General features: G+C 42.9%; 1 protein-coding gene across 2 annotated transcripts in view; it reads left to right on the forward strand.

The window, feature by feature from the left end:
- Positions 1–27,007, forward strand: part of LOC120369649 (serine/threonine-protein phosphatase 2A catalytic subunit alpha isoform) — a 75,063-nt gene extending 48,056 nt beyond the window's left edge. The window contains exons 1-7 of one of the 2 annotated variants that reach the window (XM_039483160.1): positions 1,048–1,848; positions 21,515–21,724; positions 22,653–22,826; positions 23,043–23,132; positions 23,619–23,780; positions 24,782–24,900; positions 26,270–27,007. In XM_039483160.1, coding sequence (XP_039339094.1) covers positions 1,747–1,848; positions 21,515–21,724; positions 22,653–22,826; positions 23,043–23,132; positions 23,619–23,780; positions 24,782–24,900; positions 26,270–26,342 — 930 coding nt within the window. In that variant the 5' untranslated portion in view covers positions 1,048–1,746 and the 3' untranslated portion in view covers positions 26,343–27,007. Of the gene's footprint in view, positions 1–1,047; positions 1,849–21,514; positions 21,725–22,652; positions 22,827–23,042; positions 23,133–23,618; positions 23,781–24,781; positions 24,901–26,269 lie in introns of those variants that run through there. The other variant, XM_039483161.1, reaches the window with a different exon arrangement.
- Positions 27,008–27,151: the final 144 nt, after the last annotated feature.

The raw sequence follows: 27,151 nt of genomic DNA on the forward strand, positions 1-27,151 counted from the left end.
AGCCTGTTGTAAAACTAGGCAGATATCTAGATGAGTTGATGTAGCTCCTAGAAGACCTCTGCATATCCCCAGGGGTACACGTACTCCTGGTTGAGAACCACTGGTCTAATTCAGAGATGATGAAAGTTAAAGAACCACTCACATTGACTACATTGTCACCCAAGAGTAAGGGGAACAATTTTGTTGCCAAATTAAAATGCAGAAAACATCTTCATAACAACTGCTGTATATAATAGTACTAATGACTGAAGATGATTCAAAGGCTTCTCAGAATCTTTATTTCTATGGTCTTATTCCCCCTGATCATGGATGAGGCTAACCTATTGGCAATTTCTTCTAAGTGGTTCCTACTAAGCCTAATCTTGGTTTACAGTTGGGCCACCAGCTCCTCGTCCATCTGCAGATAGTGAGACACCTTGCGGATGATGGAAGCTGCATCAGTGGAGATATACAGTTGGAATAATATTCTCATTAAGGGCACATGAATCTGTGTAATCTTACCTTGCAGTATTTTAGACGTGGTAGGAGAAGGAATAGAGTATTGAGCCAGGTGGGTCTCTGTAAGAGTGACTTTGCTAACAAAAGCCCTCTGTGACACCACAGCCCTCTGTGACTTCTCTACTAGAAATGAGTGGTTCCAGCAAAGGGCAGAGCCATTCACTCCTGCAGGATCTCAGACAGGTCATTAACGCTGTATGATCAACAGCATGAAATGCCTCGGCAAGGCTGAAGAGGATGGATGCAGAGATGGGTTTTGTCTTCAGCTACTTTACCTTTCTGTTGTGTCATGGTGATCACCTGCCTCCCGACGCTCTTAGGAAAACCACATGGCTGATGCTATCCTACGGGCCCCTCAGCACCACTAGGTGAGGAACGGGCACCAACTACCGCCCCGTGGAGAGCCGGCTCCGGGGAGTGGGGGTGGAGGCAGCCCCCTGCTGGGGAGGGGGGTTGCCTGGTGTGAGGGGCAGCACCCTGTCGGGAAGGGGCTCGAGCCGGCTCTCCGCAGTGGGTGTGGTGGGCGGGCTGAGCCGGCTCTGCAACAAAAAGACTTTACACAGGAGCCGGTGGCTACCATGAAGGGAGCCAATCACCCCCCACCGGGCGGGCCGGGCCTTTCTAACGCGGCTCCGGTCGGGAGTCCAGACTGCGCATGCTCTGATCGTCTCCAGTCGCTCAGTTCAGGCACCTTCACCCGTCGCTTCGTTATTGGTGCTACGCATGCGTCGCTGTCCCTCCGTTCTTCTCTTCCTTTTGATCCAGCACTGCACATGCGTCCTTCCATTCGTCCGTAAAATACTGGGAGCGTTACGCATGCGCTAATCCTGACATCGCCACGGCGTTGAAGTAAGCATGCGCTGATATTCCGGTCTTCCTCCCTTTGCTGCAAACATTACGCATGCGCTGCCTCTCTTCGGCCGGCCCCGCCTTCTCACTATAGGTATCACGCATGCGCTTCCTTCTCGTCCGCTTCTGTGCATGCGCCGTGTTACCCCTCCCCCTTCTAGGGGGAAGCGGAGGGGGGTGACGTCAGGGCGCGGCGGCCATTACACAGAGGAGAGTGAAGAACGAGTGAACGCTAGAAGCGCTGCGGGGAGCCGGAATCCAGCCGCGGGAGCTGTTAGCGTCTGCCGCCGCCACCGCGTCTCCTGTGTGGCCGCGGCCGCTGCTTGGAGCGGATCGTAGGGGGTGGCGTGGCAGAGCCGAGCGGCAGGAGCCGGTGAGGAGAGCGGGCGGGCGGCCGGCATGGAGGAGAAGGTCTTCACCAAGGAGCTCGACCAGTGGGTGGAGCAGCTCAACGAGTGCAAGCAGCTGTCCGAGGGGCAGGTGAAGAGCCTCTGCGAGAAGGTAAGTGGAGCTGGGGGCTGGGAGGCAGGCAAGAGCGAGCCTCTGCGGTGAGGCGAGACCTGGGAAAGGGAGTCTGGGCGGGGGGCGCGAAGCGGAGGGGGCGGGCGAATGCGGCGCCTCTGACAGGGTGAGGCCAAGGAGGGGGCTGAGGAAGGGCTTGTGGGAGTGGGGTTGGTCTTTCCGAGGGGCCGCTGCGGGAGGAGAGCGGGGCAGAGCCGCGGGGGGGCTCCGTGGATGAATCTCCTCGGGCGGGGCCGCTTTTTTCCTAGCGCCGCTGCGGCTGCCTGAAGCTGTCTCGCCCCGCGGGGATAGCGGGTCCTAGAGCTCCGAGGCGGGGGTATCCTCCTGCCGGGCAGTTCTGCGCCCCCTGTCGCTCCGCTCGGAGACTGACTCCTTCGCCTGCTTTTCGCTGCCTCTTAAAATGGCGCCTCTCGCAAGGATTATCCGGGGCGAAGAGACCCTTGTGCACATCAGCCATCCTCGGCGCTCAGGGTACTTCGCTCTCGGTGTCATCGCCTAGTTCCTCTTCCTGGCTCCGTGCTAGCCGTACAAAGGCAAATCCGTAAAGCAACATTTGCACGTAGTTCAAACGCTAATTCTCTCTTCTCTAATGCCCCAGCCCCACTCTCCATTTTTTAAACAGTGTTTGAAATATCAGTTGTGTGAGCAAAAGATGGGGGGTGTTGTGGCCACAAATTTGTATCTTCTGTGTTACCATGCTAATTTCCAATCCATTCTGTAATTGTTGGCATGTTGGAGCACTTGGGAGCAAGATGCTAGTCCCCTTGGGACAGTTAATACATGTTTGTTTTTCTTGTAACAGTCCACCAAAATAGCAGGAATTAAAGTGAAAGTGGAGATTTTATTTTAAGGTGGTAATGTAACTGTTCCCATCCCACCCTTCCCCCCAACAAGTAATTTGGATTTGGGATTTTCTGACTCCTTCATTGCATTCATTTTTTTTTAACTTCATGATGTGTTTGGAATGGCCTTTAAAATGTAGTTGGGAATTAGATTAGTTTGAGGTATTGGTTTCTATTTGTAGGAGTTCTTAAGTTTACTTCAGACAAAATTTAGGAAGTAACAAACTTCATGTTATGCAACTATGTGGAGTTGTTATGGGTGTTGAGGATTGGACGTTACAATCTGTTTTGGGGGTCATTCCTATGCTCATGGATTTCATCAGTTTAGAGAAGCCCTGCAAAATTTACCTAGAGAATAATCATTTGATACTCTAGTTTAAAAAAAAAAAGTAGATTCAGTGGTTGGACAAGTACATTTTCATGACAATTTTGCAAAGCTGTTGCAGAGGATGTATAATCTCTTGCTTTTTATTTCCCCTTCAACATGTGCTTTAATGCCAGAAGGTGAAAAATTTATGCTAGAGCAACTATTTTGTTTTTTTGTGAACTAGTCTATTTGCAGTGCAGTGGCTTTCTGACATGTGACCAAAATCTTATACGTGTGCGAATAGGTAACTCGTTTTAGGTAAATGGGAATGTGCACCATGGTAAGTTCACTTGGAGCAATGAATGGTGCGGCATTCTTGTTCCTGGGTTTTAGAAACAGTTTTTGTGCAGGTTACAATACACTCTCTTTTAATACCAACCTGTCTTTCACAAATGGCATTCTGATTTTGAATACTGATCAAGTTATGTTTACTTATTACTGAAAAGTTTTTATGGCTTAGCATAAGGGTGAGCATATAATTCTAGTGTGGGGGAAATATTTGTGGCGTGTTTGAGGGAATTCAGGTTGCAGACTTTGAAACATCGCTGATGTACACCCACTGTAAATACTTTTACTTTATCCCTAATACTGAAGAGCCTGATTTGGCATTGTCTGTCATCACTACAGTGTGTTGTTTGAATCTGCTTCTTTCCACAGGGTTCTTTGTAATCTTGATAGTCACTGAAAAGTCCTTTAATAGACAAGTGCACATTAATGTACTGAGTCCAAACTTTACAACTGTGAAGTATTCCAACACTTCAGTTTTGTTCAAATTATGGTGCACATTTAATTCTCTAAATTGTAATGTTTCAAATAGGTAATAAGATGTAAGTGCAAAAATTTTGTCATATGCTTGAACACAATATACTCATCTTTTTCTTAAATTACTCTTCCAAATGATATATAAAGTGGTATCCTAGTAAGTGAGGTGATGTTTATACATATGCCTTAATAATTGTTAAAATAATGAATAACGCTTTACAAATACACAAGACTAGTTCCCTGCCACAATGAGCTTGCAATTAAATTAAACACAGTGACAATTTACTATGCTTGGTGGGCATGTGGGGAATCTGAACGCTGTTAGGAAGGATGGTTGGGAAAGGAGACTTAAGGAAAGCAGCTTGGTTGAGGCAAGGAGAGAAAACAAAGACTGGGAAGGGAATTGACTCAGCATTGCAGTTTGAGTTTAGACATCTTGCTACCAAATGGAATCCACATCCCCGAGTGAAATGCCCAGGCTTCCCTGTATGATGCATGGGGAGAGCTAGGTGCCTAAGAATGGAATCCAGAGAAGCCAGCAAGTTGAGCATAGAAAATGCCGTGGGGGTGTGTGTATGGCATGAGTTCCACTCCTCAAAGGGAGTTAAGTGCCTAACTCCATTTGGGGTTCACAGCCATGAACACTCTCCGGGAGTTAAAGAACCTAAACCAGGGATGGGCAAACTATGGCCCATTGGCTGGATCCGGCCCACCAGCCGTTGTAATCCGGTCCTCGAGCTCCCACTGGGGAGCAGGGTCTGGGGCTTGCCCTTCTCTGGCACTCCAGACAGGGAGCAGGGATGGGGGCCACTCTGTGCGGCTCCCAGAAGCAGTGGCATGTCCCCCCTCTGGTTCCTATGCGTAGGGGCAGCCAGGGGGCTATGCTCTGCATGCTGAGCCTGCGGAAGGGCCAGTGTGCAGCAGAGCCACCTGGCTGTGCCTCTGCATAGGAGCCGGAGGATGGACATGCTGCTGCTTCCGGGAGCTGCTTTTGAGGTAGGTGTAGGCTCTGGGCAGCGCATCTGAGCCAGTGTCCCAGCCCTGAGCACCCTCCTGCACCCAAACCCCTCATCACTAGCCCCACCCCAGAGCCCGCACCCCCTTTCCTGCCATGCCCCAGTCCCCTGCCTCAGCCCTGGCCCCTCCCACCCTCCAAACCCCTCAGTCCCAGCCCGGAGCACCCTCCTACACCCCAAATGCCCCAGCCCCACCCCAGAGCCTGCACCCTCAGCCAGAGCCCTCACTCCCCAACCCCAGCCTGGAGCCCCTCTCACACCCTGTACTCTTCATTTCTGGACCCACCCCGGAGCCTGCATCCTGAGCCAGAGCCCTCCCACACCCCAACCCCAATTTCATGAGCATTCATGGCCCACCATACACTTTCCAACCCAGATGTAGCCCTTGGGCCAAAAAGTTTTCCCATCCCTGCCCTAAGACCTTTCTTGCCTCCTCCCCCAAAAAACACAGACTGAGGAGGAGATGGTAATGCCCCCTTATAACCTTTAGCCCGGTGGTTAGCACAGTCACAATGTGGTAGACATGGGTTCAGATCTCCTCTCCATCTGATGTGGAGCAGAGATTTGAACCCGTCTCCCACCTCTCAGCAGAGGAAGGAATTGAACCCAGATCTCCCGCATCCTGGCAGAATGCTATAACCTCTTGTTTAAAGGTTATGTGGGGTGGACACCATTATATTCCTGTGGGGTTCTGTATGGGGCCTGATCCAGTAGATGTGCTTTAAGGTTAATTCTAATAATGCCTACTGGATTTGGCCCTTCAGGGAAGGTAGTGGTGGGGGAACACCTCCTTTTAAGATCCTGCTGGGACGTAGGCATGAGAGAAGCATCTGGAGTCAGGACTGAGGCAGTATTTCCATGATTGCTGGCAGATTTTTAGGTGCCGCTGGGACTTCATAAAAAGAAACGTATGTACCTATGGCATTAGGTGGCAGCTGCTGAGTGGATGTTTTGAGGATCTGAATTTTGGACTTAGATGGCTAAAGTGGCAGTTAGATGCATTACTTCCTTTGTGGATCTTTCCCTCAGGGCTTATGTATAATGGTGATGAGCACTGCAGAAGTACCTCTTATACAGCTGGTAGGAAAAATGACCTAAACTGAACCATTTTCGATAGAGAGAAGGGAAGTTGAAACTCTCATAAGATGAGAGAAGCAGTTTTAGCAGTAAGGGTAGATTGAAGCAACAAGACCTTTTCAGCCACAACAAAGAAGGAAATAAATGTAAAAAAGTGGTTCTGAGATTGTGAAGATGAGAGAATTGTCAGTGGGCAAGATGAGAGGTAGTAGAAAGAAATAAGTTTGGCATAAATGGTAGTCAGACTTCAAGGGTGAGATAACAGAAGTGAGAGTAGATAGGTAACAGGAGTGGCCAGAGAAGGGGACGTAGTTGAGCCTCTGGCATGAATCTGCTTCAACTTGTAAAAATATATCTACCCCCACTGAAACTGACAGTCCCTTGCACATCTATAAAATTAGCTTAACACACAAACTTCAACTAAAATAACTAAATTGGTTTAAAGTCGCACCTTTTGTTATTTAGGTGCAGCTCTGTGAGATTGCTTAATTTGGAATAAATATCCTATTTTGATCTAGCAGGAGGAATTTTGTTATACAGACTTAAGGCTTGTCTTCATAGTGAGGCAGTGCACACCAGAATGGTCTAAATTATAGAGTGCTTTAATGTGTTGCATTCTAACTGTTCCGTGTAGACCTGCTGACATGCTCGAAAAGGTACTTAGTACGTTTTGATGTAGTCCCATTGGAAACAGTACTGTGTTAACATGCACTATGAGTCTTTTTTAGAGTGCATCAGCAGGGCCTACATGAGTCAGAATTCTTCCATCCACCTCCTAGCACCATCTACATTGGGGGGGGGGGGGGGGTTGGTTGGCTTAACTATGTTGCTCAGTGGTGTGGATTTTCTCTGTCTGAGTGACTTAGCTGGGTCTATCCAATTTTTTAGTGTAGATCAGGCCTTACTGACTCTAAAGGGAGTTTCAGTGAGAGATTGAAGTGGAAATGAAGCTTCCTGGTGCTTCCAAGACATGAATAGAAGGCTGGAGAGGGAGAGAATAATTGAAAATTGAATGGGGGATTAAGGGTGGGTTTATTAACACAATAGGATACTTGAAAGTCGGAGTTGAATTAAATAATAGTTTAATTGTGCCTTTTAAAGGGGAGTGGCAGTATTGAATATATATTACGTTTTACAGACTTCTTTAAGTGCTGTGATAAGAAAAATCAGTTTATAATGGATTCTTGTACATTTTGTCCATAACTTTTATCTGATAAGGATTATCAGACCTTGAATTCTGCCATTCAAGAAGCTTGGGTTGTATGCATTGTAAATTGGAGCTAGTGGAATAGTAATAAGCCTAAGGGTTCTGTTCCTTCCTTCTTCAGCTCTCCTGGTTAAGAATACACATCTGTTTGCATTATTCCATGCTGTAATATAATGATTTTAATCTAGTTGCTCCATTAATATACCAGCTTGTCGTAGTGTGCCCGGTCATATAGCGAATGGTGACTATGCTATAACTTGGCAAAATGTCCACTGGATGTATGAAAGAAATAACTCCTTGAAGTACTAGTTTTCTAAATTTTTATTTTTTCAAATTAAAAATAAAACTTCAGTCATGAATGGTGATTAGATTTTTTTTTCAATAGTTGATATTTATTCTAAGGTGAATGGCTTCTTAGTGTATAACTGATGCATCTTACAGGTGTTGCTTTGCTTATGTGTTCCATTTATTAAAAATATAATAAAACTTGGACACATCACTTAAACCATAGCTTGTTGCTATTTGGTGACCACGTTGCTAATGTTAATTTTGATAACGTTGCATTGTGTGAAGATTCCTTAATGAGTGTTTATAAATTGAGGGCAGTATAAATCCCTCATGATCAGGTTTAGACCAGCTCTTAATGTGAGTATGCAAGGAAGGGGAAAGCAAGGCATAAACTAAGTTCTGGAACATGGGCTGCTTTTCATACTCCTTGGTGTTCACAGTGCATTACTGGGAGATGGGGCAATGGTCTAGTTGCCCTCTGGCCTGTCTGCAAATGAAGTATGCTGAAAAGAGATGTAGCAGGGGGGTGTTATGTAGTTTCAGGAGCTCAGATGCCACCTTACAGATGCATTAAGGGCTGAATTATGATATCATAGTTTTTAGAAACTGCAGTCAGTGTCTTGTTTATACAACTAGCACAGAATAGATGTCGATACAGTCCCTGCCCTGGAGATCGTACAGTCTATAATTGGGCCACTTTTTAGACTTGTTTTTTAAGGGGGGAAAGTCCATTACTATGTAGGAAAATCTTTTCTTAAAGGGTAGCTGCAACTGCTTTGTTCTACCTCTGTATATCTGTTGCTAGCAAAATTAACTAGTAATGAATTGGTGCAGTTAAACCAGTACTGAACATGGATTAACTGCAGGTGTGGCAAGAGCAAACGCATTCAGCAGTCTGCCAGAAACTTTGGTCAAAACCTGCTCTTACCATAGTTTCGGAAACAGTGGGACACTCTGTCCTTGGCTACACTTGTACTTAACTCATGTTCAGCATTTGTCAACAATAGGTAACTTTCCTAGTGTAAACAGGTTTATAAAGCCATACAAACTCAATTGACATTCTTTTGTAATTAATGGCATAATTTACTTATTACAAACTTTTTCATTGAGTCAACTCTTCATAGCAATCTAAATTTGAAACCTAATTTGTACTTCTAATTTAGTTTCTGAGACTATTTATTTACAATTGAGAACAAACTTAACAAGCAGGTAATTTAGGCCCATTGTAGACCTCTGAACTTGACTGTCCACTCAGCTTTAATTAAAGTGGTGGTGCTGTAGGTTGAAAGCATGATCTCTGGCAACAAAGCTTGCTTATGGATCCTGAGGGCTAATTCAGTATGATACATGAATGCCAGGCCACACATTTTGTATCTTAACTTCATGCAAAACTGTGTAGTTCATAACATTGCCCGAGAGCTCTGTAAAAATGGGCTTGCTTTGTTTGAACTTGCTGCAAACAGCTGGAAAGCTGCACTAAAGGGGCAGCCGGGGATTCCTTGGTGTAGTGCAGGGGTGGGAAAACTTTTTGGCTCGAGGGCCACATCTGGATATGGAAATTGTATGACGGGCCATGAATGCTCACAAAATTGGGCGTTGGTGTGCAGGAGGGGGCTCCAGCTCCGGCTGGGGGTGGTGTCTCTGGGGTGGGGCTGGGGATGAGGGTTGGGGGTACAGGAGAGTGCTCCAGGCTGGGACCGAGGGGTTCAGAGGGCGGGAGGGGGATCAGGGCTGGGGCAGGGGGTTGGGGCGTAGGAGGGGGTTGGGGTGCAGGATCTGGGCGTCGCTTACCTCAACCAGCTCCCGGAAGCAGTAGCATGTTCCCTCTCCAGCTCCTATATGGAGGTGTGGCTAGGCGGCTCTGCGTGCTGCCCTGTCTGCAGGAGCCTCCTCTGCAGCTCCCATTGGCTGGGAACCTGTTGGCAGGGATGGTGCTTGGGGTGGGGGCAGCATGCGGAGCCCCCTGGCTGCCCCTATGCATAGGAACTGGAGGGAGGACATGCTGCTGCTTCGGGAGCCCCGGCACACACACAGTGTGGCAGGCGCATGCGGAATGGGGCAAGCCCACAACCCAGGCCAGATTAAAACGTCTGAAGGGCTGGATGTGGCCCCCGGACCACAATTTGTCCACCTCTAGTGTAGCGAAACTCAGAGTTAGTGTAAGTGATATAGCCAGCTTTACATTCTTGCCCTTCTTGTGGGATTCACTACAAGAACATACCTTAAGCTGTGGAAGCTTGGGGGAGTCTGTTTAGCCATTCCAAGAGAAATGGAAAAGGTGATTGAGCACCATCTCTGCCTCTGCACCCTTGAGCTTGGTGCAGCTGAGGACTGAGTCATTGATGTGGAGGGCATATTGTCACAGCTTACACTTTTTAAAGAATTGTTGGTGCTTTTGATAACTTTCTAACTAAAAATGTCCTGCTCTGCTCTGCACTGGTGAGGCCTCAGATGGACTACAGGAACTCCCCTCTTAATGTCCTCTCACTTAACATTGTTTTGATGTTATGTCCCTGATCCATTACAGAACTTGCTCCTTTTAAAGTTGTGCAATGCTCCCCTGTAATGTTGTTTGGCCGCCTGCTTTGTCCCCCGGCTGGCAGCCCCCCATCAGCTCCCCTACACCTCGCCCCCCCCAAGCATCCGCTGCCCGTCAGCGGATTCCGCGGAACAGCGCCTTCCCCCTGCTTCCCCCACCTCCTGCCCACGGCGATCAGCTGTCTTGTGGTGTTCAAGAGGCTGGGTGGATGGGGAAGGACATGTGCTGTGTCCTCGCTCCTCCACCCCAGCGTAGGGGAGCTGATGGGGGGGGGGGGGCTGCCAGCCTGTTTAATACATGTATTAAATTGCTTGTTTAAAATGTATATAATGCCTGGCACTATAAAAAAAAATTTCCCTGGCACTTAACCCCCCCCCCCTCCATTTACATTAATTCTTATGGGAAACTGGATTCACTTAACATCGTTTTGCTTAGTCACATTTTTCAGGAACATAACTACAATGTTAAGTGAGGAGTTACTGTACTGTATCAGTGAGTCCAGTTCTGGGTGCCTGCCTTTAAGAAAGATCTGGACAAATTGGCAAGAGTCCAGAGGAGAGTGTGCAGCCAAAAAAAAAAAAAATTAAAAGTTTAGGAAACCTGATGTGTGAGGACAGGTTTAAAAATATGGACATGTTTAGTCTTGAGAAAATAAGCCTATGGGGGGAAACCTGATAAGTCTTCAAATATTGTAAAGGCTGTTTTCCATGTCTGCTGAAGGTAGGACAAATAGTCTGCAGCAAGGGAGATTGAGGGTAGATGCTAGGAAAAGCTTTCTAACTATAAGGGTAGTTAAGATCTGGAATAATATTCCAAGGTAGATTATGGAATTCCTCTCATTGGGAGTTTTAAGAACTGGTTGGACAAACATCTGTTGGAGGTGGTCTTGGTCCTGCCTCAGTGCAGGGACTGGATTTGATGACGTCTCGAGATCCCGTCCAGCTCTGTATTTCTATGATAGTTTTCATTAAAAAGTTTTCAATCTTTTCACTCTTTAAAGTAATCCTACTTTTTATGAAAAGTGCTGGTTGCTAATGTAATGCTGAAATCCTGTATCCACAGAACAGGTATGTGACAGCCAGTGGCAGTGTTGGCTTACCCACAATGTCCTGGCCATGTACTTCAAACCTGATCTTCGATGCGAATTATTGGGTTTCAGTCCTGCTTGTTAAATGCTTGAACTACCAGTTCCAGTGGCCATAAAATCAGTGTTCTGCTGAGAACTAATGTTAGAGCTCATCTACATACGACAGTTGCACTGGTTTTAACTAATTAGAAGTCACACCTTTAGTTAATTGTGTGGAAATGCTTATTCTGATTTTACTTAAAGTGAATTAGGAATTGGTTTAAGATAAATAAAACAGCTATTTTAAACAGAAAAAAGCATCCATGTAGAGGTTTGCAGTGATTTAACTAAATGTTTAAAAACTGACTTAAGTTGAAGCAATACAACCCTTGCATGTAGACAAGACCTGAATAGTTGGCTTCATGTACTACTAATCTGTTTTTGAATCAGTCATCTAAGGATGAAGGTTTGTTTACTTAATTACCTGAGCCATCAATTTCATCGTGACTCTTGTGTTAAAATTTCATGAACTTGAGTTCAAGGGTAGGGAAAGCAGCATGACCTTTTGCTTCAGAGGAGCCTGTACTATTCATGACATTTCTGGACAGGTCCGCTGTTGTTGGTGTTAAGTGAAACGTGATTTCCTCCAAGTCTTTAATTTAGTCTAGTACCTAAAATGAATCATTTTAGCCGAATAGTAATTTTTGTGTTTTCCGGTTTTGTGGCTAGCGGTGGAGACAGAAATACATTAAAACTATCGGTATTTGCAACCTTGACAAACCTATTGCTTCGAGTTAAAAATCAAGGATGGAGAGTGCTCTGGCAGAATTGAACTTAAAAGCACCGTAGAACCTTTTTTTCTTCACAGGGAGAAATTCTTCCAAAGTATGAGGAGTGAAAAATAAATTGCTTATCTATGTTGTATCCTAGAGTATGAGCTTGATTTTTTTTCTAGTTAACTTCCTTATGAATGTTTGTTTGATCTTGCTGCTATCAGTGCAGTCAAATTGGTTTAGTCGGGCCTTCTGTCATTCAGGCAAGTAGCAATCTGTAGATAAGGAAGTGTTTGTATCCTTTAAGATTGAGCATTGCTACCCACTTGAGGCAGCTCTATATTTTGTTACGGTGTCTACAGTTGGAATGGTCAGCCCCAGGTAAAGCTTTTGAACTCCAGTAGTGGTTCAGTTTACCCACTTCTAAAGCTAACCTACTATCCATATGCTTTTTGCAGCTTTTGTTCTTGCTTTCACCCTAACGCACACAACTTTACGGTTTTATTAACTGTTTTGATCCTCTTCAGCACCTTTCTCCAGTCCCCAGCAATCATTAAAAGAAAGGGCAGCAAGTATACTGTATAGCTGTACTATGTGTCCATAGCACATGTATTGAAGGGCCAGGCTTGCATTGTTTCATTGAACCCTAAATATTCACCATAGCTGGAACTGAGAACATCCGGAAGTGCAGGAAGCTCACAAAATGAAGGAGAGGCCAGGACAGTGTATTTTCAGCTCAAAGTAATAGCCTGGTCAAACAAGGCTTATTGCTATTCCTCCATCTGGATGAGAGTCTACTTCCCACCTAAAAGCTGAAGTATGAACTAAAAGGCAAAAGTAAATTAAGCTGAGTCAGATACCCCCAGGGAAGAGCCTTATCTCTTGATCTGACTCCTGCACATACCCACAACTTTCTCATCAGCAGTTTCTAAAGTTCAACATAGGTCAAAATTGGCTTGTTAGGCTGAATGGCAGAAAAGGCTAACATCTGCATTCTTAGAATGTTCATAGAATTGCAATTCTTTTAACTGACTCAGGTATTTATGTAGTCAAAAGATCCTCACAGCTTTTAAAATCACCCTGATCCAAACTTCCTCTTCTCCTCTCCGCCCCCTCCCCTCCCAGCCCCATACTGAAACATACAAATAGGGAATATTTGCACACAAAGAAAAGAAATAATGTCCATCAGTGAATGGCCTTGCTTGGTATTGTGGTCTTGTACCAGGACCTGAACCTGTGAGCCAAGGCCAGTCTTCATCGCATTCAGTTGATCAATCTGGCTTTAGTCATATCCTGTGTAGCAGATATAGAGGAGGAAGTTGGGGGAATGGGTGGTGGCTTCAGACTGGTCAGAGCATCCTCTTTCCTGTTGACTGAAAACAGCACACTATAGAAGAGATGTTACTGCTGAAACCAGTCTCCATCTTGCAAGACATGCCAGTTTAACATGCTGGGGCATCCATAAGAGCAAAAGCAGCTCAAAGATTTGGTTTCCTAAGGAGAAAAAAGATTCATATGCTATACTGCTACACATGGGACAGGCCTACAGAGGAAATATCTTAATACTCAATGTATGCAACTTGGGGTTTGTGCTCACATAAATACCTCTGAGTACTATGCAAAGATTGGTTATGCATGTTGACTTGAAATCAGGTCTGTTGGGGATCTAAGAGGCTGTGATCTATTCAGAATAAGATGTTGGATGTTAAGTTTTATTTAAAATGATCTGCATACAGGCTCCTAGTTGGTATTTCTGTTACCTGTTGGTTCTTGGTGGTGTACACTACACTGCATGTGGGGTTTTTTGGGGGGTTTTTGTTTGGTTTTTTTAGGTTTTCTACATCTACAAAATTCAGAGTAGTTCCTGCATTATTCTGTTTCATATTTGTGTTATGCATTTAGTCCTCAAGTTTCTCCGAGCAGGGATTCTATTTTGCCTGCAACGTTTGGGCTACACACACCAAATTATGATATTATAAATGCTCAAATGCATTGGCTAGGAACTTCAGACTTCTGAGTAGAAAACCATGAAAGGACCTGAAGGAAATACAGAAATGATTGAAAAATGATTGTGCATGACTGGAGCACTCTGGCAGTGGAAAAAGGCTGGAAAACAGCTGAATATAGGGGAATTCTCAGATACAGAGGAGCTCTGCTGGAGTTAGGCTGGTATACACCTATGTCAAACTCACATGGGCCCCAGCATAGAGAGCTGGTAAATAGGGCAAAGCTGGAATGCAGTTTGCCCCAGCTGATCTATTTTAGAGGAGCTCCTGGGTGTCTTGGACTTTGGCAGGGCTATATCTGCTGAAGATCTACTCTGAGAATCAGGGAGCTGTAAGAAATGAATGCCAATATGTGTACATACACATGATCCTTCCACACCCATCTCTGTTGCATCAAGCAGAAATTCTGTGCACCAAAGAATCTGGGCCACAACCTATGACTCTTGCTAAGTGAAACTATCTGCTTTTTAATAGCAGTGGCAGGTGCAGTTGACCCATCTTCTATACTTAAAACCAAATTGACGATTGGTAATAAATGGTTACTGAAGGTTAGTAGACTAATAATTTGCTCTATGCTTTAAAAAGATGACCTCCAACAAAATATTTGAACTGTGTATTTAAAATGATTGTTTTTGCAGAAATGTGCTCTGTATTCAAAAGCAAATCTACAGAATAGTACTTTAGATTTTTGTCATCTTCCTAGTTACTGTGAGCTCATTATTGTCTTCTTCCTAGGTACTGGGATCTCATTACAAACTGCATAGGGTGGGATGAGCATTAATCCAATAATATATTCTTTAAAAAAATACCATTTTAAATTTTCCTCTGATAATACTTGTACTACAGCGTGTTGCAAACCAAATTCCTATTCCTGACTAAACCAGTATTGAGTCTTTTCCATTTGTAGTCTAAGGGCTTACTCTGTCATTGTCTAATTGCTTTTGAGAAAACTGGTTGGGTAAGCAGACAACTCAAATGCCAATTGTAAATGAACTTTAGTCACAGTATGACTAATCTGAAGTGTATCTGATAAGTGCTTCTTATGTCTTGAGCTTTTGGATTGCCCTGCTGAGTAAAATGGGTGGAGTTCTTCATTAACAGCCTACATTACATCATGTTTTGCTGACTTCTCCTTCTGCCTCTTCTCTTTAAAGTGGAACTACAAGTATTTTCAGTAGCAGTATAGGTATATAAGACTGTTGCTTCAGCATAGGTTTTTCATAATACCTGTGTTCATCTTGAAATCTGTACCTCTATGTTGTGGCTTTAAGACAGGAAAACATAGCTATTGTTAAAGGATGCATACACTCTCAAGATTCAACAAATGAGTCTTTTAAAAGCTGACTAAGGATGTTTAATATTTTGAAAGTGATTTTTATCTCCTAAAGATAGGGACAACAAAAAGGTGTGTGCATCTTTGATGTGAAGTGGTGGTAACCTTGGATGAAAATTTTTTAGGAGGATCTTCTTTGTAGCACTTGTGCTATTTTTGCATAAAACTGCTTACACATTCTGTTACAGCTGAAATTATTTGTAAGGACATTTACTGGCAAATTTGTACACCTTAACACATTTTTGTTCTTACAATGTTAACTTTAAACTCTAGTCAGAAAAAGAGATGTTTAACATAATGTTTTTGAGAGTGAGATTAGCAAGGCTTGATGGGAATATGCTCTCTTTTTAATGAAGAAATCAGGTTAGTAGAGAAACGCCATAGGGAGTTTATGAACTAATAACATTCTCAGTACTCAAATTAACAATTGTGACAACTTCCTTGAGTTTGAGCCTATGTGTTTTGTGCATGATTATGCAGAATCAGTTACTTTTGGAAAAGACAAATGAGCCACTTCTGAATGAAATTGTTTTGTCATCATAGTTCTTTAATATGAAATGTTTAATGAGTTAAATAGTATCCAAAGCAATATTTGTCAACTAGCATCTTTGAAACTAGTACTTCTTCACATAGTGCACAATCAGCTTGTGGAACTCCTTGCCTGAGCAGGTTGTGAAGGCTAGGACTATAACAGGGTTTAAAAGAGAACTAGATAAATTCATGGAGGTTAAGTCCATTAATGGCTATTACCAGGATGGGTAAGGAATGGTGTCCCGAGCCTCTGTTTGTCGGAGGGTGGTGATCATTACTGCACTTAGGACGGAAGAATCCCATGCACTGCTACAGACTAGGGACCGAATGGCTAGGCAGCAGTGCTGCAGAAAAGTACCTAGGAGTTACAGTGGACGAGAAGCTGGATATGAGTCAACAGTGTGCCCTTCTCGCCAAGAAGGCGAACGGCATTTTGGGCTGTATAAGTTGGGGCATTGCCAGCAGATCAAGAGACGTGATCATTCCTCTCTATTCAACATTGGTGAGGCCTCATCTGGAGTACTGTCCAGTTTTGGGCCCCACACTACAAGAAGGATGTGGAAAAATTTGGAGTCCAGCGGAGGGCAACAAAAATGATTAGGGGGCTGGAGCACATGAGTTACGAGGAAAGGCTGAAGGAACTGAGATTGTTTTTTCTGCAGAAGAGAAGAATGAGGGGGGATTTGATAGCTGCTTTAAACTACCTGAAAAGGGGATCCAAAGAGGATGGATCTAGACTGTTCTCAGTGGTACCAGATGACAGAACAAGGAGTCTCAAGTTGCAGTGGAGGAGGTTTAGGTTGGATATTAGGAAAAACTTTATCACTAGGAGGGTGGTGAAGCACTGGAATGGGTTACCTAGGGAGGTGGTGGAATCTCCTTCCTTAGAGGTTTTTAAGGTCAGGCTTGACAAAGCCCTGGCTGGGATGATTTAGTTGGGAATTGGTCCTGCTTTGAGCAGGGGGTTGGACTAGATGACCTCCTGAGGTCCCTTTCAACCCTAATATTCTATGATTCTATGATTACCTATTAGGTTCACTCCCTCTGGGGCACCTGGCATTGGCTACTGTTGGTAGACAGGATACTGGGCTGGGTGGACCTTTGGTCTGACCCAGTACGGCCATTCTTATGTTCTTAAAATCTGTGCTCCTGGGTTAAAATAACTTAAATCAGAATTCTGTCCTAAAGTTACCATACCAGTAAGTAGCCACCAGCCTTGTGCGACTTCAGTCTTGGACACAACATGAGTAGATCCAGGTTTCTCTGCAGACATGCAAACTGACATAAAACTGGATTAATTTTCATATTTATTTGTTATAGTCTAAGGACAAAGAGAATTCTGTCCCTCAGATTAATTTTGTGTATTCCGGGGTACCTGTCACCTTTTTGCATTTTTAAAACTACTTTTCAGGTTTAGGTGAGGTCTGGTGAGTTACATCTTACTTTAATATTTAAAGTTTAATCCTCTCTGGCACTGCTTTATTTAAAACTCTGTTACCATGGCTGCTAGGCTGGATAATATCCAGAAACATTGAGATGACATTTCAGCCATCCATCTGATTACCTGTAAAACAATGGAAACTTGGATATACAGAAGCATGTTTCATATCAATGTTTCTGAATATAAACAGTGCATTAAATGTCTCTGGTTCCCTAAACTTTAAATCTAATGCTCTTTAAATGGACACAAATTAGTTCCACCTACAGTGCTTTCAAAAGATTTGTGCTGTACAAAATAAAGTAAACTGGTGCATAAGTCTAGATCAGGGGTAGGCAACCTATGACACGTGTGCCAAAGGCGGCACGTGAGCTGAATTTTTTTTTTTTTCTTCAGTGGCACTCACACTGGTCCTGGCCACCGGTCCGGGGGGCTCTGCATTTTAATCTAATTTTAAATGAAGCTTCTTAAACATTTTTAAAACCTTATTTACTTTACATACAACAATAGTTTAATTATATATTATAGACTTACGAAAAGAGATCTTCTAAAAAGTTAAAATGTATGACTGGCACACACAACTTTAAATCAGAGTGAATAAATGAAGACTCGGCACACCACTTCTGAAACGTTGCCGACCCCTGGTCTAGATTGTCAGATTTGTTAGGCCTTTTCTTTTTAGGGCTGCAGAAGTTAAGCTGAAATATCAAGAAAAATACCTTGTTAAATGTGCTCCTATTTATATTGCACATACCCCCTTGGCTTGGGAAGTAAAACGTTTTTTGGCATGTATCCTTGTCCCAAAATGGGGACAAACTATGACAGCTGGCAGCAAGATCAGATTAAAATAATGTAATGAATTGAATGCTTAAAAAAAAAATTTCTATGCTATATTTTATTACTTTTCATATGAACAGATGTCTTGTATGTTGGGCATACAAATGGCAGCCCTAATACCTGTGATACTGACATGACATTCTGTTTCTCCTAGTTTCCATGCAGTTATGTTTTTGTTTTATGGAGAGAAGGAATCATCATTCCTTTATTTCACTTTGGGGTATTGCTTGGCATCCTTTCCCCTAACAGATCAGAGTAATGCATTTCTCTTTAAGTAGTCTCCCATGTGGAAAGAGTTGGGTTCCACCCCACTCTCTCAACAACCAGGAAGGAAAAAGATTTTTTTAGTTTTAGGTCTCCAGCCAAGAATCTTTGTCTTATGCAGCACATTAGATCTAAATTATAAAGCAGAGAACTTAGAACTATAATTAGGCAAATGAAGACTAATTTGTTTCATTTCCACTGAGTAACTAAACGTGGAGATTTTGGAGGGGGGAGCTGAAAATTTTCAAACACCTAGGTATTTTACTTAGACACTACACAATTTAAAAATACTGTTTCAAGAGAGTAGGATATTGTTTTCTATGATACTCAGAAAAGTTTGGGGGTCGCTTTAGTTTTTGGTATTGGTGAAGGGATGCATTTCCTCTTCCCCTTTGCACTTTTTTGGGGAGCTGAGGGAAACAAAAAGGGTAGTGATTAGTTTAAAGTTAGAGCGGTTTATGAATTTATCCGCTAAGTCCAGCAACCATTAACATCAAGTAGCTGCCCCATCATCTCCCACAGCATCCAACAATGATTAATAAGTTTGATGTTTCTGCTAAATGGTGAGCAATAAAGTAACTGACACTCTAAAATAGTTATACTGTAATTATCAGCACTAACCCTTTGAGATAAATAGTTTGTGTTTCTCTGAGCTGTTCTAGGCCAGGGGTCTCAAACTCAAATGACCACAAGGGCCATATGAGGACTGATGCATTGAACCGAGGGCTGCATCACTGACACCCCCCCTCGCTGCCTCTGGCCCCGCTCCCACTCCACCTCTTCCCACCCCTTCCCTGCCCCAAACCAACCCCTTCCCCGAAGACACCACCCCAGCGCTGCCCCCAGGGGGTGCAGAAAGGGTGCAGGGCACGGCGGGGGCTCAGGGCAGGGAGTTGGTGGTTGGGATGCAAGAGGGTGAGGGGTGTGGCAGGTGGCTCAGGGCAGGGAGTGCAGGAGAGGTGTGGGATGCGGCGGGGGCTCAGGGCAGGGAGTTGGGGTGCAGGCTCCAGTCCGGTGCCACTTACCTAGAGCAGCTCTGGGGTGGCAGTGGCGCGCACCGGGGCCAGGGCAGGCTGCCTGCCTGCCCTGACCCCCATCCCTTCCGTTCCAGGAAGCAGCTGGAATCCTGTTCCTGCAGCCCTTGGGGAAGGGGGAGGGGGCTTAGGGCTCTGTGCATGTGCTGCTCTTGCCGCTCCTCTAGGTACCTCCCACGAAGCTCCCATTGGCCACGGTTCCCTGTTCCCGGCCAATGGGAGCTGTGGGGGGCGGTGCCTGGTAGGAGGCAATGCAGGAGCCCTCTGCCTCCTTCTCCCGGCCTGAAGGAGCATGCTGCCAGCTGCTTCAGACAGCGTCGCGGGGCTCGCAATGCCACAGGGGGGCAATTCCGCGGGTAGGCGTGGGGGGGCACAGGGAGCTTGGTGGGCCACACGCAAGAGCCCCGCGGGCCGCGTGTTTGAGACCCCTGTTCTAGGCTGTCCGTGGACATTGCTCCCCACCACATAAAGGTCTCCAGTGGCGCACTTGTTTGCATGATGTCAGCCTTAATATTTCACAGTAGCCAATTTAAAACTTCTCCTTGGATCGTTGTGGTGGTATACCTAGTGATTGAGTGGGATGAAGCCAATGATGTTGCATGACAAGGAATCACTTTTCAGAATCTTCTTTTGAGGTCCTGACTTAAATTGGAAATTTGGAATCAAAGATATATTTCTGGCCTATTTCCTCTAGTTGTAAGTAATATTGGGATTGATTAATGTGTACTGCAAAATGTAATACTTTAGTTTTTAAAAAAAGTTTATGGAAAACACACCAAGTTTGTGATAAGGGATTGATTTAGAGTATCTTTCTAGTTTGAAATCGCTCTAAATGCAAATAAATAAATAAATAAAAATAAAAATGAATCTGTAGGCAGTCTGAAACAATGATGTATTACCCATTTATTTTGATGCATCTCTGAAACCCGATAATGACATCAGAAAAGTTAATGTGAGTTATTTCATGGCTGCTGATCTCAGTAGAAAAAGCTAGTGTGTTTTACCTGGTATCTCGATTTGTTTAGAAAGACGTCTGACAGGAAAATGGTTGCAAATTGTAAAGATTGAACCAGTTGACTTTTTTCAAATATTTGATTTATACCTTCGGCATAGGAGTATAGGAAGGAGTGGAAGTAGATTAATTCTAAATGCATTGGAAGATCTGTGGGATGAATAAGATCTTGGCTATAGCGGAACTGTTTTGACTTTAAATATTAGTGAATAGTTCTGTGTTCAGTGAATTTATTCTAAATTCCTTGATATCCTTAAAGGTTCTTCCAAATTAGACAGACTTTCAGTGGCCCCATTGTGGTAGCCTTGTTGTGAGAAAGTGTTAATGTGATATGCTTCTAACTTGACTCACCTTTTATTTCTTTAGGAAGCCACCAACCTTCTCACTTCTTTTAGGGTAGTACTAAAACAAACCCAATTTTTTAAAAATTACCAAAGCATTCCAACAAGGTTAAAGTACATAATAAACAGGAATCTATTCACTAGTGCAGGGGTTCTCAAACGTCATTGTACCATGACCCCCTTCTGACAACAAAAAATTACTATAAGACCCACGAGGGGGGACTGAAGCAAGGGGGACAAAGCAGAAGAAGCCCAAGGGCTTCCACCCCAGGGAGGTGGCCTGTAACTTGAGCCCTGCTGCCCAGGGCTGAAGCGCAGGCTTCAGCTGTGGGCCTGAGCTGCAGCAAGTTTAAGCCAGCCTTGGTGATCCCATTAAAATGGGGTCATGACCCACAATTTGAGAACTGCTACACATTTTCTCTTGGGGCAGAATACATGAGCTACTTACCAGTGCTAATCAATACTTAACAATTTGAAAGCAACAAGGGAAGAATACCATCTCATATACTTGGAATTACACTGCATGTTAGGCAGAATCCAGACTCATTGGTTCTAGACCAGTAATAGCAGTGATAATGCTGCTATACTTGTAAAAGGTGCTATGGTATAGTAGGACCAATTAGTTTTGAGGCATGAAGTGCTGCAACAGGCTAAGTGTCTGCTTTCAACACCCCCCGCCCCCCAAAATATTAAGCAGAATGACATACTTTCAGTTCAGTTACTTTAAAACTACTTTAAAAATAGTAAAGCAAGAATATGCACTTAACAAAATATTTGGGGTAAGACAGGTCAGTCTTGAAAAGGCTGTTCAAAAGTATTTGAAGGGAGCATACAGTAAATGATCTGGGAATGTAGAGCAGAGCTTTAACATCATGGCTGTTTGTAGACAATTTCTTAAATACTCTATTCCAGGCTAAAGAAATTTTGACAAAAGAATCCAATGTACAAGAAGTGCGATGTCCAGTCACAGTCTGTGGAGATGTCCACGGGCAATTTCACGACCTCATGGAACTCTTCAGAATTGGAGGCAAATCACCGGACACAAATTACTTGTTTATGGGGGACTATGTTGACAGAGGATATTATTCAGTTGAAACAGTCACACTGCTTGTAGCTCTTAAGGTAATGTGTTTTCCCCTCCAGTTTATTCTGTATTTATGATTATATTTAACTTACTAAAACTGTTTTATAATATACTTTTTGTACCATCTACATCTAACACTCCTGTTAGATGTTACCTGTGTTTTATAGATGTAGAAACTGACACACTGACTAAATGACTTTCTTAAAACCAGAGTTTGTCACTGGCAGAGCTGGTATTCCTGACTTCCAGTTCTTTGCTCATATTAGACTATTCTGCCTCAGCAAAAGTTATGATTTCTAAGAATAGTTTATTGAAAACCAGTGCTGTATTAATTAACTAGAGTAACTTGCAATTCATGTTTGAAAGGGTTTAAATGTCAAATGTGGGTCTTGCACTGCTGAGCAAAGGCTGGGGGATGAATTAAGAGGGTTGGAGAGACTATTCATAGGTAGAGGGGAAAAAGAGATATTTCAGGCCTGACAAAAGGGAGAGCCTAAAGATACTTTAAAGTTTAATGAGTCAGGGTTAAACTAATTGGTTATAAATCTTCTGAAAATAGTGTACTAAACTGAAAGCTACTAGGAGAAAGCAGCTGAGAGCAGATAAAAGCTTATGTGAAATCCATGAATAGTAGTGGCCACAGACCTTAGCTCAGCGTTTTGGCCCATAGTAGGTCTTTGGTAGTTCAGGGTCTTTTATTAATAGATCTTAAGCTAAAAATAAAAACATTTAAGCAGTTTGCAGATTACATCAGAAGAAATGGCACTGGTCTACATAACTCTCTTCTGTTGGGCATTTCATGAAAAATATAACTTAGCCCTGTTCTCCCTTTGTTCTGACTTTTTTTCCTTCTGGGAAGACTGTTTTTTTGTTTTGTTTTTTTGTTTTTTTTCGGGGGAGGGTTGTGTTTTTGTTTTTAAGGGAGGGGTGATATTTGATAGTCATAATAAATGCTTTGTGTTGTAGGTCCGTTACCGTGAACGCATCACAATTCTTCGGGGGAACCACGAAAGCAGGCAGATAACACAAGTATATGGTTTCTACGATGAATGTTTAAGGAAATATGGAAATGCAAATGTTTGGAAGTACTTCACAGACCTTTTTGACTATCTTCCTCTAACTGCCTTGGTGGATGGCCAGGTATGTTGAAATTAGTCAGACATTTAAAAAAAAAAAAAGCTGTCTTAAAAAAAGAGTAGCTTTTAAGAGGTGTAGAATCAAGATTAAATCTCAGAGCTCTTATTGCTCATTTCTCTGTTACAATTTTGCTGCTGATTATACATTTTACTAGCATATGTGTTAATATAAAATATTTGCAAATCAATTGGATGATTCTAACCGATGTACAACTTTCAGATTTTTTGTCTACATGGTGGCCTCTCACCATCCATAGATACACTGGATCACATCAGAGCACTTGATCGCCTGCAAGAAGTTCCCCATGAGGTATTCATAGATCTATTATCTAAATGTGCTGTTTAGACACAAGTCTTTCCATTTCAGCATACTTCCTTTATATCCTTGTGTGCTTATATAAACATAGTTCAAGAATGAAATTCATGACAAATGGATGTGTATTCATAGTGTGACAATGTCAGTCTCCCTGCAGACTGTCTAAAGGAGGGTAGTGGTACGCATACATTATTCTTGCCCAGGGTTTAGAGAATAAGTTGGAGAACGTGATCGTACTAGATCATAATAAGCCCTTTTAATCTGAGGTCTCCAATCTCTTCTTAGAGCAAGTCCCTTCCTCACAAAGATTCTTCACTTACTGTAATCAGTTGCCAGGGTTTCCCAAGTGCCAACTGTGCTGTTAGTATATTTAAGTGAACACTTGAGTCTGAGAGAGATAGATATAGATATATAAACACACATTCACTCACTCACTCTGTCATACGGCTGAAAATTTATGACTTTAAAAATGTGTTGCAGGGTCCGATGTGTGATTTGCTATGGTCAGATCCAGATGATCGTGGCGGTTGGGGCATTTCTCCTCGTGGTGCTGGCTATACGTTTGGGCAAGATATTTCAGAAACTTTTAATCATGCCAATGGCCTTACGTTGGTTTCAAGAGCGCATCAGCTGGTAATGGAGGTAAGTATTGTGCAGTTTTGTTTTAAATACCCACAATTTGAGCTTAAATGCTTTGATACTTAAATGCCATTATCCTAGTGCTTCTGTTTCAGAATGGGCTTCTATGGCAATACATCGTCCTTCTCCGATAGGAGAAAGGAAAGACATCCAGAAGCTTCATCCTGAAACTGGAAGAGCATTAAACTTCTGTGTAATAGTTAATGTATCTAAAATCAAATGCATTGCAACTACTAATCTTCTGCCTTGCTTTTGAGAATTCATTGCAGTTTTACAAAATTGTGAGTTTTTTACAGTTGACATGGGTAAAGCTATTTATAGCCTGTACAATGTACCGAAAAGACACAGCAGCAACCCTGCCGGGGCTGGGAAGAACAGCGGGGAAAGGAGCAGACCGGCGGCAGCTCCTCCAGTGGCTGTACTGCTGGCTCCCAGCCTCCTCTGCCCCCCCCGCAGCCCTTTCTCAGGCGCAGCAGGAGGCAGAGATAGCCTCCTCCCCCCCCGCTGCCCCAGGTTACAGGGGATGGATGTGGGTTGGGGATAGGGAAAGCACGGGGGCCCTGGGCTAGGGGTGTTGCAGTGAGGAGTCACATGGGGAGGTCACATGTCGTCCCTCCCCGTTAACTCCTCACCCCGGTACTGGTAAGACATGGATTTTACTTGCACCACTGGTTATAATCATACTTTGTCTGTTCTTAATCAGGGAAACTCTTTTTTGTGTTCTTGTCAAATCACAAATCTCTGGTTATGGTATGAACAGATTTCTCCCCCATTCTGAGAATTATCAATGAAGATATCCAGTGTGGGCAACCTCTCCTTCTGATTCCTCACTACTTAGTTTTTAATGTTCTTAGATGTACTACCTAGAAAGGTTCGATGAGCCATAATCTGTGAACCACTGAGACTGTCTGGTTCTTACAGCTACATACAGAGAGAAGAAGGAATGAATGTTTGAAGGACATCTTAATAAAGACTTATTTGATTTTTGTATTTTCCCTCTTTAGGGGTACAACTGGTGCCATGATCGGAATGTAGTAACAATTTTCAGTGCTCCAAACTATTGCTACCGTTGTGGCAACCAGGCTGCAATTATGGAACTTGATGATACTTTAAAATACTCCTTGTAAGTATTTAAAGATCAGATTCTCATTAATCAATGTAGTTAAGAAAACAGTTGTAAAAATAGATCACTTTATATTGCTGTGGGGGGAAATGAGTGTGGTAACTGTTAAGACTAATATCAAATGCCAAATCTAAAAAGGGATTAATGAGTAGTGACTGTCTAGGCATCAAGTAGAGTTAATTCTAAACTGCAGTTGTGAAATTCTTTAAAGATGAAATTAAACTTCTGTAGCTCTACAGAGATGTGCAAATAGAAAGATAATTTGAAGGTGGAAGGAGAAGGGATTGTTAAACATAGATTCCAGAAATTACATTTCAGACATGACTGAATTAACCACTTCATATTGCAGCAGCTCTCTCTCTCATATTCATATAGATATATAAATTTAAAATGTGACTTGATATCTTATTTACTATTTTTTTAAACTATTTTTTGTTTGGTTTGGGAATATTAGCCATTTTTCTTATAAAGCTGTCGTTGAAGCTTAGCTCAGATCTCTTCTCTGATAGTTCTAAAGTCAGAAAACATATTTCTTCCAATGTTTGCCCCACGTCAGAGGTGATTAGAATTCTTTATACGTTTGATTTCTGTAGGGTGAGAGTCATACATTGAAAGCATTTAGTTACAACAGTGGTTTTCAACCCCGGGTCTCCGGACTATATATAAGGGGTCTGCAAAAGGTGACTCTGAAAATAAAGCTTCAGATCCAAGAAAAAGCATTACGTTTTTCTGATTAATCAAAAGTATGTGAATACCCTACTTACAGGCCAAAATCCGGAAGTGTTACCACCAGAGAAGCCTACAGTTTAGCACCCTTCCTCATGCTGCATCAAATGTCGTGCTGAGCATGCACAACATTTATAGTTAAATTCTGTTTAGTCAGTCTAAGGCTTTTATGGTAGGGATCCGTGAACCATAGATTGAATGGAGGTTGGAAATTCAAAATTTATTAGGAGTCCCCAAAATGAGAGAGGTTGAAAAACACTGAGTTACAAGAATGCTTGGAATATAAAAGATGGAGTGAGAACCTGGAAATGTGGCATACTTTTAAATCGCCTCCTCTCTGCAGCATTGGTATTGGGTACCTTGTAGACTTCCTAAACGCACCCTGGCTTGTGGGTATTGTAGAGAATACATTTTAGTGATAGCCTTGATATTTTTCACCAGTCCTCAGTTCATATTGACTGTAGAAAAAACACATTTAATCTATGAGCTCCAAGTATGGGTTTAATATTGAAGAAAAGGGCACTTAACTGTCATGTCCCAGAATTCTTATGGGGAATACAGCTAATCAGGGGCACGCATATGGTAATTATGAATTCATCAACAAAATCTGTAGCAATTTGAATAAAAACGTGTTTTCTTTCAGCTTGCAGTTTGATCCAGCACCACGCAGAGGTGAACCACATGTTACTCGTCGCACCCCAGACTACTTCCTGTAAAGATTTTACACTTGTACAGTATTGCCATGAACCATATGTTGACCTAAAGGAAATGGGAAGAGCAACAGTAACTCCAAAGTGTCAGAAAATATTTAACATTCAAACTCGTTTTCACATGGACCAAAAGATGTGCCATAATAAAATACAAAGCCTCTTGTCAACAACCGTGACCACTTTAGAATGAACCAGTTCATTGCATGCTGAAGCAACATTGTTGGTCAAGAAACCAGTTTCTGGCATAGCACTATTTGTAGTTACTTTTGCTTTCTCTGAGAGACTGCAAATATTAAGATGTAGACATTAACACGTCGTGAATACATTTAACTTTCCATTTAGCTATAGCTTTATTCAGCATGACTGTAGATAAGGATAGCAGCAAACAATCATTGAAGCTTAATGAACATTTTTAAAATAAGTACCAAGCCCGCCTCCTATTTGTGTTCTGAATCTGTTCTGATTTGTTTTTTTCAGGGAATACTGTTTAATTTAATTGTATTGATTTTTGTCTCACTCATTTTCTTCCTCCCCATTCTGCCTCCTTCATTGTCCCTTGTAATTGTCCAAGCATAGTGAGTTATTTTGAACAGAACTGTTTTTTTCCTGTAAAATGATGTTACTGCAGGAGAGTACTGCAGTGTTTTTTCATAATAAACTTGTGAACTAAGTATTTCAGGTCAACTCTGTGCTGGTTTTCATAAAAGGTTGATTAACATGATGGGTTTTAAGTAGCATCGGGGTAGAAACATGTTCTGCAGTGCTTTTTAATCCATTAATAGAAGGGGGTGTATTGAGCCGGGCTTTAGTTCAGT

The sequence above is a fragment of the Mauremys reevesii genome, linkage group 8 (assembly GCF_016161935.1).
Source record: "Mauremys reevesii isolate NIE-2019 linkage group 8, ASM1616193v1, whole genome shotgun sequence".
In the NCBI taxonomy this organism is placed as follows: domain Eukaryota; kingdom Metazoa; phylum Chordata; order Testudines; family Geoemydidae; genus Mauremys; species Mauremys reevesii.